The sequence below is a fragment of the Peromyscus eremicus genome, chromosome 1, assembly GCF_949786415.1.
Source record: "Peromyscus eremicus chromosome 1, PerEre_H2_v1, whole genome shotgun sequence".
In the NCBI taxonomy this organism is placed as follows: domain Eukaryota; kingdom Metazoa; phylum Chordata; class Mammalia; order Rodentia; family Cricetidae; genus Peromyscus; species Peromyscus eremicus.
The window spans coordinates 92,440,320-92,459,279 of record NC_081416.1 but is presented as its reverse complement, the minus strand read 5'-3'; the positions used below and the strand labels follow the sequence as shown (position 1 = coordinate 92,459,279).

General features: G+C 47.9%; 1 protein-coding gene across 7 annotated transcripts in view; it reads right to left on the bottom strand.

Moving 5' to 3' along the window:
• Dennd2b (DENN domain containing 2B) overlaps positions 1–18,960 on the bottom strand; it is a 192,730-nt gene that overhangs the window by 4,779 nt on the left and 168,991 nt on the right. For 5 of the 7 annotated variants that reach the window (XM_059269034.1, XM_059269044.1, XM_059269050.1 and 2 more), the window contains 10 exons: positions 18,757–18,908; positions 15,921–16,136; positions 14,931–15,027; positions 14,007–14,051; positions 12,843–13,027; positions 11,581–11,690; positions 11,285–11,354; positions 8,165–8,242; positions 7,499–7,639; positions 3,740–3,888 (listed from right to left, as the gene is read on the bottom strand). In XM_059269034.1, the coding sequence (XP_059125017.1) occupies positions 3,740–3,888; positions 7,499–7,639; positions 8,165–8,242; positions 11,285–11,354; positions 11,581–11,690; positions 12,843–13,027; positions 14,007–14,051; positions 14,931–15,027; positions 15,921–16,136; positions 18,757–18,908 (1,243 nt within the window). Of the gene's footprint in view, positions 1–3,739; positions 3,889–7,498; positions 7,640–8,164; positions 8,243–11,284; positions 11,355–11,580; positions 11,691–12,842; positions 13,028–14,006; positions 14,052–14,521; positions 14,541–14,930; positions 15,028–15,920; positions 16,137–18,314; positions 18,731–18,756; positions 18,909–18,960 lie in introns of those variants that run through there. The other 2 variants (XM_059269059.1, XM_059269063.1) reach the window with 2 other exon arrangements.

Sequence of the window (18,960 nt, the reverse complement as noted above, 5' to 3'; positions counted from 1 at the left end):
CTAGGCCTGCACCTAAGCCCAGGGCCAACACCCTCAGGGAAAGATAGTTAGAAACTACAGGGGCTCAGGACATCCTTTGATGTGCTGCACTTTGAGGGGACTCAACCAAGAAACAGCCATGAAGGTATGTGAGCAGCACACTTGAACATACAAGGGATTCTGCAGGCATATGTGTATGTGTGTGTCACACATACATGCATGTACACTCACCCCCAGATGTATAGGAATGAGCTAGTGGGAGTATCAGGTTACGAAGAACAAAGGGTAAGTCAGTAGGAGTTTATCACAAAGCTATAGTGTACAGGAGCTGGAAGGTCCCGCAGAAGCTCTTCAATCTGCTCCGCCTTTAACAGCTGTGGTCTGTGAGACACTCTGTTTGGTCATGAGTAGCAGCCAGTACTCAATCAGTTTTTCCATCTTCTAGCCCAGTACTGCTCTGCCGTCTGGCCTTCTATTTTTTTTCCCTTAGATGGTAACAGTGATCTGACTGAGGGGGAGTACAGAAATCAGAAGGTGTGTGGTGGACTACACCATTCTTAGGAATGGAAAGTGTCCCTCTTCTTTCAGGTCTCATTGGGGTCATCCCTTTCTTGTCCTGGAGGGGGCTCCAGGCCTCCAGACGTAATGACCAAAGGGAAAGTAGGAGGACAATCACAGTGGGGCAATCCTAAAGTTCACAGGCAAAATTGAATACACATACCCAGAGTGTGCTGAGGCCTGGTGTGGGGTGCCAGTAAACACAAAGCCACAGCTGGCCTGAAGAACCTGTCTGTCAGGAAAAAAGCCAAAGGACCTCTAAATAAGCCAGGTGTTGTAATAAGCACGTTAAAAGCAGCTACCTAGAGGCTTACGACCAATGATCACTTGAACCCAAGAGTTTAAAGCCTGCCTGGACAGCACAGCAAGACCTCCATTTAAAGGAAAGACCTTCCCCTTAGGGACCATATTACAGATGAGGACACAAAGGTGTAGAGCCCAGCTCATTTCAAACCTGATTCCTTTTGCCTCACATATCATACAGAAAAGCCCTGGGTTCCTTGGGCATATTGGCATATAACTGCCATACTAGCATTTGGGAGACTGGGGCAGGAGGATTGTGTAGCCTGAGCTACATACCATAGCAAGTTTGAGATCATTCCTGATTATGTTATGAAGTCTACCCCACATCCCAAAAGTATCTGGATTCTCCCTGGGGTGCTGTTGCATGGATTCACATTTTTACACCTAATACCCCAATGGAGAGAAAAATTGGGACCTGTCTATGACAAAAACCAATCCTTGCTCCTTTTCTCTAAGGACTCTGGATAGTTGCAGGTAACTGTCAGCCAGGACCTTGTGTGACTAACTCACCCAATGGCCACCTAAAATACTGCTGGGCCTGGAGACCTAGGTGCCTTAACCCTGAGAGCCATTTTCCAGAGGACAGCAAGAAAAGTAATCTAGGAAAGATCTGGAAAAGGGCTGCTTCTTCAGGTCAAGGGTCACACTGATCTCCACAACCCTCTCCAACGTGCCAGGGGATCGGGAGGTAGAAGGTATTGTAAAACCTCTAGGGCCAACCAACAGAGAGCCCTGCCACCATTATCACACCACTACCACAACAACAACAACAAAAAAAAAAAAAGGAGGGAGGGCATGAGCGTGCTAAAGCCACCCCAGTTCTGGTCCATGGTTCACTGCAGAGCCACCAGTCAGGCAGACTCCCATGACTGATAAAACTTGAATGCCAAGTGAACAAAAAAAAAAAAAAAAAAAAAAAAAAGACTCTGGGATATTTTCCTTCTGGAATGTGCTTAGAGGCAGCTGCAACCATAGGAGACAATAGTTGTATTCAATAGTCCTACAGGAGCTGGGCTGTGGTGTGGTTGGAAGAAGCGGTTTGGCCTGGAGTAGAAAGGGTGTGGGTGTCTATGTGTGACACCTTCTGGAAAAGAAAATTCAGGGTCTAGGTACTGTCAGGGACCACTCCAATCTGGCCAGGCCAGGCCAGGCTGCCACTCATGGCTAGTCTCAGCTGCCAGACTGAGCCCCTTCACAAAGGCAAGAGAGGCCTTGAAATACCTAGACCAGTGGTTCTTAACCTTCCTAATGCTGCAGCCCTTTAATATTGTTCCTCATGTTGTAGTGACCTCTAACCATAAAATTATTTTTGTTGCTACTTCATAACTGTAGTTTTGCTAAGCTATGAATCATATTGTTAATATCTGTTTTCTGATGGTCTTAGGAGACCCCTGTGAAAGGGTCATTGGACTCCCAGAGGGGTTGTGACCCACAGGTTGAGAACCACTGACCTAGATTGTGGTATACAGAGCTCCACAGCTGTGAAAGGAATATGAGAAAGGTAGTCTTCATTACTAAACTCTCACCATCTCTGGAAAAGCAGGCAGCTCAGCTAGGGATGGTGGCACTCACCTATAACATCAACACTCATGAATGAAGCAGGAGGATTGCAAGTTCAAGGCCAGTCTGTGCTACACAGTGAGATCCTGTCTCCAAACAGCAACCACCAAAGAAAGCCAGCCATTCTAGTTATTCCTTCTCTTTTCCCTAAGCTGAGCACTGGCCTGGGTTCCTGCACCATTACTGGCAGATCAATTAGGAGAGTTACTCTTCTCAACTACTTTCTCATGCATACAGAAGAGAAGACACCAGGGATTGGATACTTCCTGGAGGACAAGCTGGCAACAATTTTTGCTGCCCTCCTCTTAGCACCTGACAAAGGCACAGCACACAGCACACAGCTTACTGGCTAAGTGACGGAACAAGTATCATGAGAGAAAAACCACTGCTGTGGCTTCTTGGTGGAATCTTTCACAGAATAAATGATGAGGTATCACCAGCATCCCGGTCCTCTCCCTGCAGATCCACCCCTACATATTCTTAAAGACAGCATCCTGGTCCTCTCCCTCCCTGCCGACCCACCCCTACATATTCTTAAACAAAACAAACAACAAAACACCTTAGCTGCTGAGAAATCTCATTTTTTTCCTTCCTAAATGCCTCAGGTCCAGTGATCATCACTTCTACCTCCCCCTATGGTCACAAACAGATATCTACCTGTAAAATTCAAAGTGCCTATCTGTTGGACCAAGTCTTATGACCCATCCAGCTCTTAGCTTTTCTAAACTAGTTTTCTCAGCTCCCCATACCTCCAGTCTCTGGACCTCCTCTCTCTCCTGTCTAAATAGACTGTAACTTCTTTCCTACTCATACTCTCAAGGCCCCATCTTATCCTTCTCCACAGCTCCCTGGAACCAGCCTTCGAGTATGTTGACACTATTTCTCCAAGGTTCCTTCAGCTAGCCCCTATGGAACAGCTTAGCAGCCCTTGCACAGCAGTCTTTCCTGGAGTCCATCACCCCTGAAACTTGGCATCCTGCACAGGCAGGTTGGCTGGAGTTGCTTGCCACTTACCATCTTCATACAATTGTTCCTGCATCTGTACATAAATGGCTACTGCATAGGAAGTGTCACTTTCCTTCCTCAGGCCAAGTCCTCAGTTGGGTTCTCAATCCCCACTTCTCTCTTCACAGGTCTGTTAATCTTTCTTTATATGATCTTTAGCTCAACACACACACACACACACACACACACACACACACACACACACACACACACACACACAAGCAACCACTTCAATACCACATGTGTGGCATACACCAAGTCTTGTAAAAACTTGAGTTCATTAATGGGTATACCACCACCCCGTCCCTTTCCTTCCTTGCCTTCTGTGCCCTACCTGAGCTTATCTGCTACAAAAATGACTCTGCGCTCCAACAGCAATGAGGCAAAGATTCGGATAAGCTGGCGTACGCTGAGGCAGGTGAAAAGGCACTCAAAGTCCACGTGCTCCAGCCGTGAGTCCATGGGCCTCCGCAGCTCTAACACCTGCAGGAAAGGGAAGGCAGTGGTAGAAGCAGGCTAGGTGAGAGCCCAAGACTGCACACACAGCGCCGTCTGCTTTCCCTTCTGGCCATCTCTCCTTCCAAGGCTCTCTAACCCTCTCATGATGCAGGAGACCCTCTCCCCTTCCCTCAGACTATAGCTCCGCCCCCACAGCGAGGGCTAAGTGTAAAGATAGGAAGGCTCTAGCCAACAGGGCTGAGGGACCAGACTTGGGCTCTGAGGAAGGCAGGGAGGGCTAACTGCTCCCATGGATAAGGAGACTCAGGGAGTCACACAGCCCCTTTGTACGAGCTTCCTGCCCTCTTTCCCATCTTCTTCAGCACACTGATCAGACCCCACAATCAACCACTGCTCCCTAGGCCATAGCAAGAGTGCAGTCTTGTACCTAGGGACTCTGGCCTCAGCCATCTGTGCGGAGGCAATGCTGTTGTCTTTGCTGCCATGTCCCCTCCCTTTCCTGCTATAAAGACTTCCTTCCAAAGGCTGTCCTGCCATCCTGCCCCTTATCTCTACCACCCTAAGCACTGTGCCAAAGATAAAGAAAGGTCTGGCTATTCCAAAAATCTTGCAAGGAAACAGGACAGTCTTTATGAAGCCAGGCCTAGCTGTACTCCCCTTTAAGGAGCATTCCAAGGTTGGCATGACAGCTCCCAAAGCCCCTTCTCTGGAGGCATGGGGGTGGGTTGCAAGTGACCCAGCAGTGACAGGTAGAGGATCTGCTGACTCTTAGCATCTGTAGGGCAGCAGTGATATGCAGGCTTCCTGAGAACTAGGGGTAAGAAATAAACTATCCCTTATGGCCTCATGGTATCATAGCTAATCCTTCTCAAGGGGCTTGTCCCCAGGTGTCTCAACTGTTCTTGCTTCAGATCTGCTCCAGTCACCTACAGGACCTCATTTCTTATCTCTCTGACTTGGGTTACTTCCAGTCCCCTAAGCACAGTTTGCTTTTGTAAGTGAAGGAATTCTCAGCTCAGTGTTTACCACCCTGCGTTCTGAAAAACATCAACAGGGATTCAGGAGGCTGCAAGAGTTGTATGCACTGCCTTTCTCGACAGGCATTAAACTCTAGGAAGGCCCAGTGGTCAGCACAGTACAGGGGATACCCTAAGTGTTCAGTGGGTGTGTGCTGAAGGCATGCCCACACAATTATGTCAGGGATCTTGGATCTTGCCTGATATCTATTTCCATCCTAAAAGAAGATATAACAAGGCCGGGCGGTGGTGGTACATGCCTTTAATCCCAGCAGAGGCAAAGGCAGATCTCTGTGAGTTTGAGGCCAGCCTGATCTACAAAGTCAATTCCAGGACAGCTAGGGCTGCACAGAGAAACCCTGTTTTGAAAAACAAAACAAAAAAAGGAGGAAGAAGAAGACACCGACATAACAATACTCTGTAGCCCCGCCTCCTGAGGGCCCTGCCAGCAGCCCCAATAAGTGCTGTTCTCCAGCTTCCAGCCCTCAGCCCTCAGCCCCATGCTGCCCCTGCCTCTAGAGGCTGGGAATGAGACAGAAGCCTAGTGAGGCAGCCCAAGGCTGGCAGGAGGGTACAATGAGTATCTGCAAAGAGGGCTGGCAGGGCATCTAGGAAGGGAAGCTGGCACCTGCCCGCTTCTGGGGTAGAGAGAGTTGGAGGTCAATTATAGTAAAAGTGACTTGGAATCTGTAAAAAGGAAATGCCGTTCAGGCAAAACCAAGACGACTCGGGGGATAGGAAGTAACCTGGGTGAGAGAGAAGCATCAAGGCCTAAGTGGTCAGAGCGGAACCAAAGAACTTGAGGGCATGCTGTTGGGCTATCAAGCAGGGCCAGCCTTCCTGTCCCAGAGAGCTCCTCAAACTCCAAGTCTCTCTTATGCTGGGATGTGCAGAGACTCTCAGGAAGATTTCAACAGGTATGCGCCACTGCCTTCACAACTCTGCTTCTTAGGTCAGTCCTCCCACTCTGTAGCAGCCGACTGTTTTCATCTTCTCACCCCTTCTACTACTACCTGCACCGTGTATTATATACTACTGCATCATTAATGTCTCATCCAGGGCCAATCCCATCAGCATGCAACACAGCCATCTTCAACAACACCTTCTACATACACCCTCTCACCCCGGCCTCCGCCACCAGCTCCACCTTTACTTCCACCTTCCATGGCTTCCTAGTTCTCTTCAAAGCCACGCCCTTTGAAGAGCTATCTACAAGAGCTGTCTCAGAGCTATCTACAAGAGCTGTCTCACCCTTTACTTCTCCAGTCAGCCCAGCCACCCATGGGCTCTACCTCAAGTCTGGTCTTTGTCAGTACACCTTGCTGCACCTCCCATTACTCCTTATTCCATAGGGATCCCTTTCTTTGGCTTCTCAGCCACTTCCTCTCCTCGTTTTCTGTCTACCAACTTCAGGGTTGCTACCTCTCTACCACAGGGCTTCTACTTGGGGGTTCCTCAGGACTGGGCTTTCATTTCGTCCCTATCTACACACTTTGCTACTATCTTCTCATTGGTGCCTCAAACTTAAATTATAAGACAGATCTCTCCTTCTTATCCTTCATAGGCTCCCATCTCAGGATATGGTTCCATCACCTACCCTGTTCCCCAGGACAGGAAACTGCAGAGTTGACTTAAGAATCTCTATCACACTTTCTACTCCAAGCAAACTCCAAGCATTACTAATCCATCTATTTCTCTTCATTTTCCCCACCAGCCTTTGGCCTAGGCTCCTATCTCTTCTGCCTGTGTTACTACAGTTGTATTCTAGCTGTCTCTCTGTTTTCATTCTTGCACATTCTCTGCACAGCAGTCAGAGAATTTAAAGACACATCAGAGTGAATCTTAACCCTCTTTTAGATAAAACCCCAAATTCTTAACCTGAGCAGGCAGGCACAAACCCTGAGATTGACTGGGTCCTTGCCTGCCTACCTATGCCTGTTCACCATGCTTCTAGTCATCTTGACTTTCTTTCAAGTGCTTGAGCAGCATTTGTTCTGCTCCAGCTCCTGTCCTGTCCCTGTTGTTCCCACACTTGCAATAATCTTCCTCCACCTCTACCATTCTCCCTTTGCCCACTTCGTTTGGCTACCTTCTATGCATTGCTAGGCCCCTGGTAAAATGGCAGTTTCTTGGGGGAAGGTCTTCTCTGGCCCCCTAACCTAAAGCAGACCCCCTGTTATACATTCTCATAGGACCCTGTTCTGTTTTTCACACACACTTAGAAATTAACTATTTATAAATATAATTATTCAACATCAGGTCCCCTTCTAGGTAAGAAACTCCTGGAAGACAGAGCTGTGTTACTTTTTATCTTCATGACTGCATCTAAGGTCTGGTATAATCTCCAGTTGTGAAAGCTCATAATCAATATTTACTAAATGAATAGGGGTACAGTTAATCCAGGCTGCAGGTCAGCTAAAGTCCCTAGCAGAAGAGAAGTGGGCAGCACTTAGAGCTCCAGGGTCCACCTTTTTTATTCCTGATTAGGGTTATGGACGAGGTTAAGAAGGAAGGGACTGTCTGTGTCCTACACCTCCCAGAGACTGCAACTCTGGCTGGCCAGGCTCTTCTCTAGACCCAGTCCAGGGCCAGAGATGAAAGCAGCAGCAATTCCCTACCTCATTGCCAGCACCAGGCAGGAATGTCTTCACTTTGATGGTTTTCCCTGGGGCTGGAAAGGGCGACTCCATGAGACTTCTCATAAAGGGGTAGACCAGTGCAGCTGAGATCCCACGCCGGCGCTCCACCTCATCTAGGACCTGTGCCCACCACCAGCAGCCCAAAGAGAAAGAGTGTTGGGAACTGCCTTCCCCACTTCTTTGACTGAGAAGAGGGCAGCCTGGCCTCTGACCAAGCTGGACCAGAAGCCTGGAGACAGGAAAGCTGCCCTGCCAGGATCTCTGTACCCTTCCTGTTTCTCTTGGCTCTCAGTGACCATTCAGTTCCCTCGCTGGCCCTGCTTTAGTCCCCAAGAAGGCAACAGCAGGGCAAAAGAAACAGCACCTGTGAAACAGCTTCCTGAGCACTACTGGCTTCCCCAAGGACTCCAGCTCTGCCCATGGCCCAGGCTGAGCCGCTACAGAGCAGTCACCGTCAACATAGGAGTTGGGGAAATGCCAGCCAGCCAGGCAGTAAGCCAGCGTGGGAATCTAAGAATCTGAGAGCCCACTTGTACTTGCTCTGTAGTGTACCGTCTCACACAGGTGCTTTCTCATATAGGCTAGCTGCAGATACTCCTATGAGGGCTGTCACTGGGGCACGGGGAGGACAACAGCGTCTCTTACCTTGGAAAACAAGCCGAAGCAGCCTAGGCGGCTGATGACACAGTACACCTCTGGCAACCGAGGCCCTTTCCCACTTGGCTAGAGAGGAGGAGTAGGAAAGAGGGAAAGACAGAATGCATGAATACCACATCTGGCTCCTTTTCCTTGGGAACTGAGCACTAAGTACAATCCCTCAAATGAGGATGACGATAAACATCTTCTAAACTCAACCAGGTCCCCAAAGAAAGGCCACCATTCCCAGGGGGCAAACCTGCCAAGTTCCAGGTAAGCTCCTTCCTTTATCCCAGGAAAACATAGACAGTGGCTGGCAGAGGACACAGCAGCATGGCAGAGGTTACAGGGTGATTTGTGGATTAATATCCCTAAGGATGCCACCCGAAAGGATGTGATATTAAGAAGACTTTGTGACATTTTTTAAAATTTAATTTTTTTAAATTTTTTTCATTTTATTTTATGTGTGTTTTACCTGCATGTTTACATATGTACCACATGTGTGCCTGGTGCTAATGAAGGCCAAAAGTGGGCACTGGATCCCATGTAGGTGCCAGGACTCAAACTTTGTCCTCTGCAAGAGCAACAAGTGCTCTTAATCACTGAGCATCTCTCCAGCCCCCAAGAAGGACTTGTGGATATTCTTAGGAACAAGACATGTGACCTTATCTCCCCCCTCCCCATCATCATGAGGGATACTCTGCAAAATACCCGTTTTCTCCCCTTGATCCATGCCCAAGGAAGGCAAAATGAAACAGACAAGAAAAGGGAATGACTCCTTATTAAATGCTTCCTGTAAGAGTCCTAGTCTTGATACTATACACAGAAAGAGTGTAAGAGTCACGTTATCACCCAGTTTTACAGCTGAGCTCATGAAGATTAAGCCATTGCCCGGGCTCAAATAAATAGAAGGCTGTAGCCAGGAGTCTGTGCTGCCTTTCATCTTGCTGTCTTACCTCCAAAGCATGTTGTTTTCTGATAGGAAGGAGGGAAAGGAACACAGAGACACAGGATAGAGGTATGCTAGGAAGTGAAAGAGAACAAAAAAGGGGGATTTAAAAGGTATGTAGTTGAAGAAAGAGATATATACTCTGAGCGCCCCAGAGCTAGAGCCCCACAAGTAGAGTAGGGTGAGTCCAATCTCTAGTAAGGAGCTGGCAGGACTCATGGATGCCTCTGGGTTCAGAGGCCTGGAGTGCCTGGCAAAGCCTAGTGGGGAGGGAGCACAGCAGCAGGTGCTGGCCCCTCATGCAGGCTGCTAAGCAAATGCAGATGGGGCTATTTCAGTCTCCAAACCTGCTGGCCACAGCCACAGATCTAAAGAGAAGGCAGAATCTGTTTTTGTCCATATTAGGTTTGAAACTTACTCCTCTCTCTTTCCCTCCCCCACTCCCCACCTCCCCTAAAGCCCCAAGTGATTAAATCAAGTATGTGGGATTTGGGTTAGAATCATTGTGTCCAATCTGCAGGAATGCCGAGCCAGTGCCAGCCCCCTTGGCAGGGACCCAGCCCAGGCCTTCTTTGAGTGCGCCAGGACAAACATGCTCTTCCCTGGGGGCAGCAGGCCTGCTGCAGAAGAGCACAGCTCTGTTCCATCCATGTGCTGGCAAAGGCAGCCTTCTGAATGTTCCTCCCTGGGTCCTCGGGACCCAGGCACATGCTGGCCTCTGCCTGGCTCCCAGCGTGGCATCTGGACTCCTCCCCTGTTCTTCAGTCCAGCATACCAGGCATTCAATAGCCAAATGACCTTTTCTCCCCAGACCATGCTCTGGGTGGGGAGAGGGAATCTAAGAATGCCAGACTGGTGATAAAGGACTTGAGAGTCAGTTCTGGCTCTTACCTCACTGCTGTGTGACCTTGGGCAAGTCATTCCACCTTGGAGTTTCAATTTCCTAGTCTACAGGTCAGAGATAATAACACCTTACGGGCTATCATGCAGATTTTAAAAGTAGAGACACAAATCCAGTGAAGCATCTCTTTTGGAAATAACAAGAGCCTAAGAAAAATTTTACTTTCACAGCCCTTCCCTTAAACGCTAAAAGCAGCTACTGTACACTGAGGGTAGGATATGTGCTGAAAATTTGTTTATATGCTTTTAGCATATGGCCTGGCCTTCAACAGTTGTATGATGAATGCTGATGGATAGCTGAATGGATGGCCCAGAACAATTCTTTTAAGACTCTTTCTATACAAAATTCCTGTCTAGGATCTCCTTTATCCATCCCTAGACTAGTATCTGACAAGGCCTTCTCCTCTAATGTCTGGAAACCAAAGAACATTGTCAACAACCTAATGAATGACCTTTGAGGAGAATGAAATGGAAGACAGGCCCTGGGGTCTGTTTTCCCTCTGGTTCTCTGTGGCTCTACCACAATCTTTTTCCCTGGAATGACAGAAACAGAAATTGCTTTTGGGGGACAGGAGGAGGTTTCTATTTTCCGCAAGGCAGTGGTGGCACATGCCTTTAATTCCAGCAGAGGCAGGTGGATCTTTTGAGTTCCAGGCCAGCCTGGTCTACAGAGCAAGTTCCAGGACAGCCAAGGCCACACAAAAATCCCTGTCTCGAAAAAACAAAAAGAAAGAAAAGGTTTCTATTTTCAAAACCCAATGTCTTTCCCTTAAACTCAAAGTATCTCTCCAAGAATCTCAGAGAAGGTATGCATCTCTTCCTCTGCTCAGACTGCAGCCCTACTAGACCACAGACAGGGTTCCTCCCAATATCAGGTTGGCCAGGTGTTGAGTGAATAAGGATGTGCTCCACCTACTTAGATAAACAAATATAAACTATGGGTTCACATGATCATGACTAGAGGTCAGCAATCTAAGCTGACAATCCAAGGAAAAAATACAAAGGAAAGTCCAGAAAGCTAAAACGATATAACAACCAAGCAGATGCATCCCATCTATTACTGCATATAATCTTAGATTCCAGGGTCCAGTTGGATAGGGTACTCTGAACTCTGTTATCCCAGGAGTCCCTCAACTGTGCAAGTAAATGTACTAGGGGCAGGTTCAGCAGACCACAGGTTTTCACATAGGATAGTGCTGCAGAAGGGTAAAACAGAAATGTACACATGCCCTGACCCTCCCCTTCCCACCAACCTCTGAGAACTGAATGGTCTTACTCACCAGTAAGCGCCTGCAATAGCCAAAGCGTCTGCTGCCATCTTCCCCAGTCAGCATGAAAGAAAAGGTCTCACTGAAACAGGAAAGAAGGAGAGGTCTGGCATCAAAGAAATTATGAAGAAGGCTCAGGACATAGCTCCCAAAACAGGGACTGTCATCTCAGGTGTAGGATAAAGACTCAGGTTACTTTAGGAAAGTAGGCCGAGACCAGGATGAGCCACATTCAGTTGTCCACCACTATGGGGGAAAATGAGTCTATGTCCTCTTCCCTCCTATAGCTAGACCAGGCCAGGCCTCACCTGCTGTACTCTGATACAGGGAGCCAGTCTTTGGCATCTGGAAAGCAAAACTGGGGAATAGCTTTGAGCCTTTCTTCTGCCTCCCGCATCTGCTTGGTGGGTCGGTCCAGCTGTAGGGAAGAAGAATATGGGGAGATAACTGAGAGAAGACAAGGACCCTGGGGATAGTAGGGTTACAGGGACTGAGAAGCATCTCCTCCTGTGTTCTGGGGCTATGGATGCAAACAAAATGGACAAGATTCATCCCTGAACCTGCACATTCTGGTCAGGAAGGTGAGGTAACAAACATTTCAGAGGGTGCCTCAAATGAGAAAAGCAAAGTGAAGTGAAAGTGTGCAAGAGGGAAGCTGACTAGGCTTCTGAAACGATCTCAGAGATGTAGTGGGTAGCCATTCCAGCTTTGATCTGGAAGTTCCAACCCCCATTGAGACTTCAGCAACCGTCACGCCTATAAGGCGGGGCCAAGGGAGGCTCCTGGAGACCTGAGATCTGGATGGGCGGTGCTCTCACTTGGTTCCGGGACCTTGGACGGTGAAGGTGGGCCAAGCAGAGCTCCAGAGAACACCGCTGGACTGCGATACACCTTCCCCAGACCCCGCGACCTACCTATCCCTTAACTTGTAAGTTACGCCATTAAATAAATCTCCTTTTAACTACATGGAGTGGCCATAATAATTACACCAATACAGAGAGGTGGCACTTGTGCTGTTTGAAAATATGAAGGAGCCAGCAGCCAAGTAAAGAGCAGAAGGAAGAACACTGCACACAGGCAAGAGCAGAGAGATACCTGTGGATTACAAGGGGGCCAGACTGGCTGCTGAGCAGAAGGGTGCTTAAGATACAAACAAGTGGGAGAGAACAGGGATTTCCTGCCAGTGAATAGCGGGAGTTCTTTAGGAGAAAATAAAATGTTCTAAAATTGAGTGTAGTTTGTGCAGCTCTGAGAACACGTTAAAGGATGCTGAATTGTAAACCTGAATGGGTGAATCATCTACTAATAAGGTGTCTGAGAGAAGAAGAGCGAAAGAGTGACAGGAGGAACATCTGCGGATGCTTTCTTGGATCCCTGCAACCATGGTGAGAGGGCTTATTTAATGCCCATAGCACCAGAAACCCTGTCTTCTCTCTTAGCTATGAAGAAGCTCAGGGGTATGGTGACTTGGAGAGCTAAGAAGGAAGCACACTTCCTCTTCCCAGATGGACCAACAGGCAGAAGAGGGCAGTGAAGGCAGCAGGGCAGGCAGGCAGGCAGGCATGCTCACCTTGGGAAACTGGTAGGAGACTTCAGGGAGGTAGGTGTTCCGGGATGGCTTCTTCTTGAGGGACACAACCACGAAGTACTCAAAGAGCTCCCGTTCCTGCCATTCAAGTAGCTCCAGCTCTAGTGTCCGATAGCTGGGCGCACGCTTCAGCATGGACTGGATGTGGACCAAGCGCTGTGTGTGGGCTGGGGGCAGGTCTCATATTAGAAGATAAGCAGGTTGGCCCCTCAAAGACCTCCCATCAGCCCTATTCACCTGACTCAGGACTCCATCTCTGGATAACCTTTATGTACATAAATCTTACCTGACTTTTCCCCAAGGTAGGTCTCAGAGATGAGTATTGATATCTGAACCTACATAATGATTGTGCTAACGCATGGAGCTAGTGTCCTGATCTTCCTGAGGCCCTGAAAGCTGAGCTGGGGCTAACAGGACTGTCTAAGCCAGGCTCACCTTGGGATATACCACTAGCAGATACCTGTAGTTCCTGTTGGCACAGAAGGTATGAACCAGAAAGTAAAATATCCACAATGGCTTTAACACTGAACCCTTAATTGGAGTCCTTATAGTTGGACCTTTTGTCTTTACCGTGAAGTCAAAGTCAGCTTGTCTGGGTACCAGTGAAGGCCTCAAGGAGGGAGCAAGCTCCTACATAGGTTACTTATCTAAGGAAGATCTAGGCAGGGTTTCCCAAGTTATCTGAAACACTAAAGGTCCAGGAACCTATTCAGGGAGGTAGACCTTTCAGTCTCCTCTCTAGTCACAGAAGAGACAGGTGGCCTCAAGGCTGCCAAAGGACAATATTCTCAGTTTATGGAACAATTCTTGTAACCAAAAGAGCTGATTATAATCTGAACCTATGCCTGGCCCTCCAGATTTACAATACTTACCAAGCAAATGTAGTAGCCAGTCTCCATGGACAATGGCTTGGGAAGAATGGACAAAGTCAACTGCTTTAAATTTGGCAATGAGAGACCAACATTTGGATTTAACACTGAAGGGCTGAGCTCGGAGAACTTCTCTACAACCTCGTGCTCCAATGGTCTATAAGCTGACCTTCCTGTTGACTTTTCCCCATGCCCCAGGGCCAGTCTGGGACCCTGGGCCCAAGCATGCAGGAGGGAGGGCTGATTCCCTGGGGCTGGGGAGGGGTGTCAGCCTTACCTTTGAACCTGTCATCAGAGTCGCTCTCGCTTTCACTGTTCTCATCTGGAAAAAAGCAACAACAGGCATACACACTTGCTAAGCCCCTAGCCTACAACAAATATTTTTGGAGTCCACCTCCCAGCTTGTAAAAAAAATTTTTTTATATTCATTTATCGTATGAGTGTGTGTGTGTGTGTGTGTGTGTGTGTGTGTGTCTTTGTGTGTGTGTGTGAGAGAGAGAGAGAGAATGTATATGGGTATATGCATGTAGCTATGTTCCTATGGAGGTCAGAGGGCAGACTGCAGGAGTTGATGTATGTTTTGTGGATCAAACATAGGTTGCCATGCTTGGCGGCAAGTGCATTTACCTGATGAGCTATCTTGCTGACCTGCCTGCCTCCCAATTTTTCTCACGAGGGATAGACCTAAACCTAGTCTGGGCTACTCTGGGCCAATGACATGAGGTAAGTGGCCTGGGACCAGGATACCTCAGAGATTAGACCTCAAATGCTAATCTATATGCAAACACCTACCCAGGGCTGATCTGGGTGAAGCTGAGGGCCTGAGTTGGAGGCTGAGCCAGCAGAGAGGCCTAGACGCCTGGAATAAAAAGGCCCTGTCTCAGACAACTCAAGATTTGAAATGGAAAACAAACCACAGTGCCCAGTAAGTCTGGCCTTTCCTTTTGCCCAAAGCAGATTCCTATATGTTCTAATTCAGGGCCTCATAGCCCAAAGCCTGAAGGAAACCACCCCAGGGCTAATTTCCTCTTGGGACCTCCCACTTATGTAGACATTTTCCTGGAAGGGCTCTACCCTCCTAGAAGGTAGAAGGATCCCATTACTAGGCCATGTGAAGTAAACTGAAGTCAATCCACACCTCATCCCATTCCTGATGTTCATGAACCCCCAAAGGTCACCCATCTTAGACATCAACGCCTACCTCTCAACGATGCTGTCTCAAGGCTGGTCATAGACAGTTTTTTTAACCTCTTCTTTCCTCTCTTGGCATTATAGATAGAGTTAATTCTTTGGACAAGCTGGTTTAAAACAAAAACAAAACAAAAAAAGCAGAGAGGGTAAGGTAACTCTACCACCAGCTGCCCCTACTTCCATGAAGATGGACTATGAGCCCATTCTTTCCCTTACAGGTATGCAAGAGCTTCTGCACTGGTCCAGCCAGGTCCAGCATTGGTCTTCCTACTGAAATGACCCCAATGGAGGCTTACCAGCCATGCTTGGTAGTTCTCCATCTACCCTGTGCCCCAGGAGTGGGCTCTTGCCCCAAGACAAGGACACTAAACTTAGCTCCCCAAAGGAAGGAACTGTGATCAAACTAGACAGGATGGGAGCTCCTGGGTCCCAAGAGTCATCGAACCAACTGAGACAAAGAGCTTCTCAGATATAAAAACAGGAACAAGGATTCTAGCCTTTCCTCTCTGGGCCATAACCTGGGGCCTGACAGGAAGAAGCTAAATTCTCAATATACCCGAGCATTGTTTGCAAGCTAAAAATACCATTTAGCTAAATCCTGCTGCTCTGGGCTGAGGACTGGCCACATGGACACATGTGCAAATCATTGCTGAAAGCTCTTTGATTTCAAGACATAGGAAGAGCTGGTCTGATTCTTTAGGTCCCTGAAAGGCCAAAGATGTTTATGTGCAAAAGAACCCAAATTCAATCTATGACACTTAGTAATGGAGTCTCAGCTAGTCTTTTCCCTCCCCGCTAATATCTGAGTACTGAGAAGCAGTTAGTGTAATCTTATTGATAAGGCAAGGGACCAGGGGGAAAAGGTGGGGTGGAGGGGTTTCAATCTATTCAAAGGGAACTGAGGAAGCAGCCCAGATTAGAGGAGGAAGGAAGGCCAGAGAAAAGTTGGTTGCCTGCCCACCCACCTGCCTAGTGCCTCAGGCTCAAAGTAGGGAGATACCTTGGGAATTCGACGGGCCCTGCGGCTGGACAGCAGCTCACTTGTGGTGCTGAGGCTGTCCTCATTGAGGCTGGAGGGTGAAGATGGCAGGCTCAGCTGAGCCAGCAGCATCATGTCATCATGGCTATGCCTCTTGGGTAATCGTGGCAAACGATGGCTCTTCCTTTCTGACCAGTTCCCACTGCGCAGGGACTGACTGCTGGGTTTCAGGGACAGCTGGCATAGGGGACAGGATATGAGAGAGAAGCTCACCACAAATGTCTTGTCAGTACCCATCTGCTGGTATCTAAGGACAGAAGCTAAAAGGCTGGCATCCTCAGCTCTCATCAGTTCCATGCTGGAAATCCAATATACTGGGGTTTCCTTTTTTAAGACCTTAGCTGTTCACTGGCCATGTTAAGGGCTAGATTAAATACTTGCTTCCTCAAAGAAAGTTTCACTATTTCTGAGAGGAAAGAATAAAGCAAAGACTTTTGAGATCATCTATTACATAGAAAGAGGAGACAAAGCAGGACTTCTCCAGGCATTGTCTGAACTTTGAGACAAGGATTAGTGACTGTGGAGGAAGGAGCCAGTCTTCCTACCTCCTCAGTCCTAAATCCTTTTGCTGGAAGAGGCCATGACTTACCTGCTAGCCTACTGTGCTATGTGATCCTGGAAGCCTGACCATGCTTACTTCCTCCAGAGAACAGGGCTCTTGGACAGTGGCGACCAAAGTTGAGTAAGGCAGACCTCACGTTCAAGTGGCTCCCTCTCACCATGCCACCCTGGACTGCCTCGTTCTCTGGCCCTGTATATCCCCAATCAACAGCTGATGTTCTTCAGTATAGAACACCTAACTGACTAATTGATAGTAGGACTTTTGGAAAGCAGGTACTTCCTGAGGAACCCCGAGTTTTGTCTCACTCTGTCTCTCCTTACTTTTCAACAAATCCTCCTTCCTTTCCACAGCCAATATCTTTTCCAAGTCAATCAAGCTAGCAATACAAATCCAATGGAAGCCTATTTGAACAGAGTGCATCAAAAGGATAGATGCTTTATCAAAATCACCATGATTTCAAAGCCAGAAGAAAACCCTTTATGTATTTTTCTGCCCAACACTATAAACTATCCAGGTCCTTTCATCGGTCCAATTAAAGATTTACTTGAGTAGGTCCCTACCTCGTGACTTACCCTGCCTTCCTGGCACACTGGACAAGACCAGAATGAGCTTATCTAAAAGCTTTAGGACTTTCAGCTTTCTTCTCTCTCCTCAAACACATCTTTATTGTTGCTATTTTTTTTAAAGAGTTATTTATTTTATGTGTATGAGTGCTTTGCCTGTATGTATGTATGTGTACCACATTTGTGCCTAGTATCTGTGGAGGTCAGAAGAGGGCATTAAATCTCCTGAAACTGGAGTTACAGATGGTTGTGAGGTTCCATGTGAGTGCTGAGAACCAAACCTGGGTTCTCTACAAGAATAGTAATTTTTGTTTTTGTTTGTTTGTTTTGTTTTTTTGAGACAGGGTTTCTTTGTATAGCCCGGGCAGTCTTGGAATTTGCTCTGTAGACCAGGCTGACCTTGAACTCAAAGAGATCTGCTTATCTCTGCCTCCCAAGTGCTGGGATTAAAGGCGTGTGCCACCACACCCAGCAATAGTAAAGAGCTCTTAACTGCTCTCCAGCCCATTTTTGTTTTGAAGGTATGTATGTGTGTACATGTTTTATACATGTGCAGGACAAAGGACAACTTTAGGTGTTGGTCCTCACCTTCCACCTTGTTTGAGCCAGGGTCTCTTGTTATTTGCTTCTGCATATGTCAGGCCAGGTGGCCCACTAGCTTCTTCAGATTCTCCATTTCCAATCTTGATATAGGAGCACTGGGATTATAGATCAATGCTACTGCATTTGGCTTTACATGGGCTCTGGGGAATCTGTGCTCAGATTTTCACATTGTACAGTAAGCATTTTACCCACTGCACCATCTCCTCAGTCCCAAACACTCCTCCTTATGCTCTCCTGCCAGTCTGCTTTGCTTTGTGATTCTGGAAGACTTACTACGCTCACTTCTTCCAGAGAGAGAGCAGGATGCTAGGCTCTGGCCACTAGGGCTCAGCAAGGTGGACCTCATACTCAAGTAGCTCCCTCACTACAACGTCTTGGGCTACCTCTCTCTCCAGCCCCAATCTATATCCCCCACCCCTCTGCCCATAAACACTGATGCTTTCCAGTATAGCGTAATTGGCAGTGGATCTCACACATTGCTAGGAAGGCAAGCATCCCTGAGGATATCCTACCTGACAGTCCACAAAGCATTTCAACATGGTAGGAGTCCCTAGGTACACAATTCTTTCCTGAGACAACCCCTCCAAGTGCTAGTGAAAAAAGAGACTAAGAAAAGCTGGAACCCACCTTGAGAGCACAGGCCCTCGATGGGCCCTCTCACTGAGAGGCTCCTGATACTGGCTGGCTCTCCAAGTCTCGCCATGGACCCTCAAATGCCAGGACCAAGATGATTTGTGGCAGAGTTGCAGAATGTCCAGGTTCTAAAGAGAGCCCTGTCTTCCTGTTTGCCACTGAAGGAAGGAATACTGATAGGAGTCTTTGGGAGCTCCTGGTTTGGTTTTGTTGCTAGAACTTAGATGGTGAGGGGGAAAAAAGGCAAGACAGGATTCCCTAAGGGCACATCTCAATTGTCCACAGCAGTTTCAACATGGCAGAAGGCAATAGGTACACAGCGCTCTCCTGAGGCAACTTCCTCTGCCAATTGCCAGCTGGGATGAGAGCATAAGTGAAAGCTGACCCTATCCCTTGAGGTTAGGCCCTCACACTGCCTAGGCCAGAACCGCATTACCTGCATGGGTGGGTTGTTGTATTTCCTGTCTTGGGGACTCCACATCCTGTGCAAAGAGTCCAGGGAGTTCTCAGACAGTTGCTGAGATTTTCTTCCAGCTCTTCGGTTCTTTAGGTCCACATCCTCATAGGGGTTTTCCTTGGGAAGCTCTCCTGCAGAGGAGGCAAAGTTAGAGAAGGGAAGGAGAGAATGAGAGATACAAGC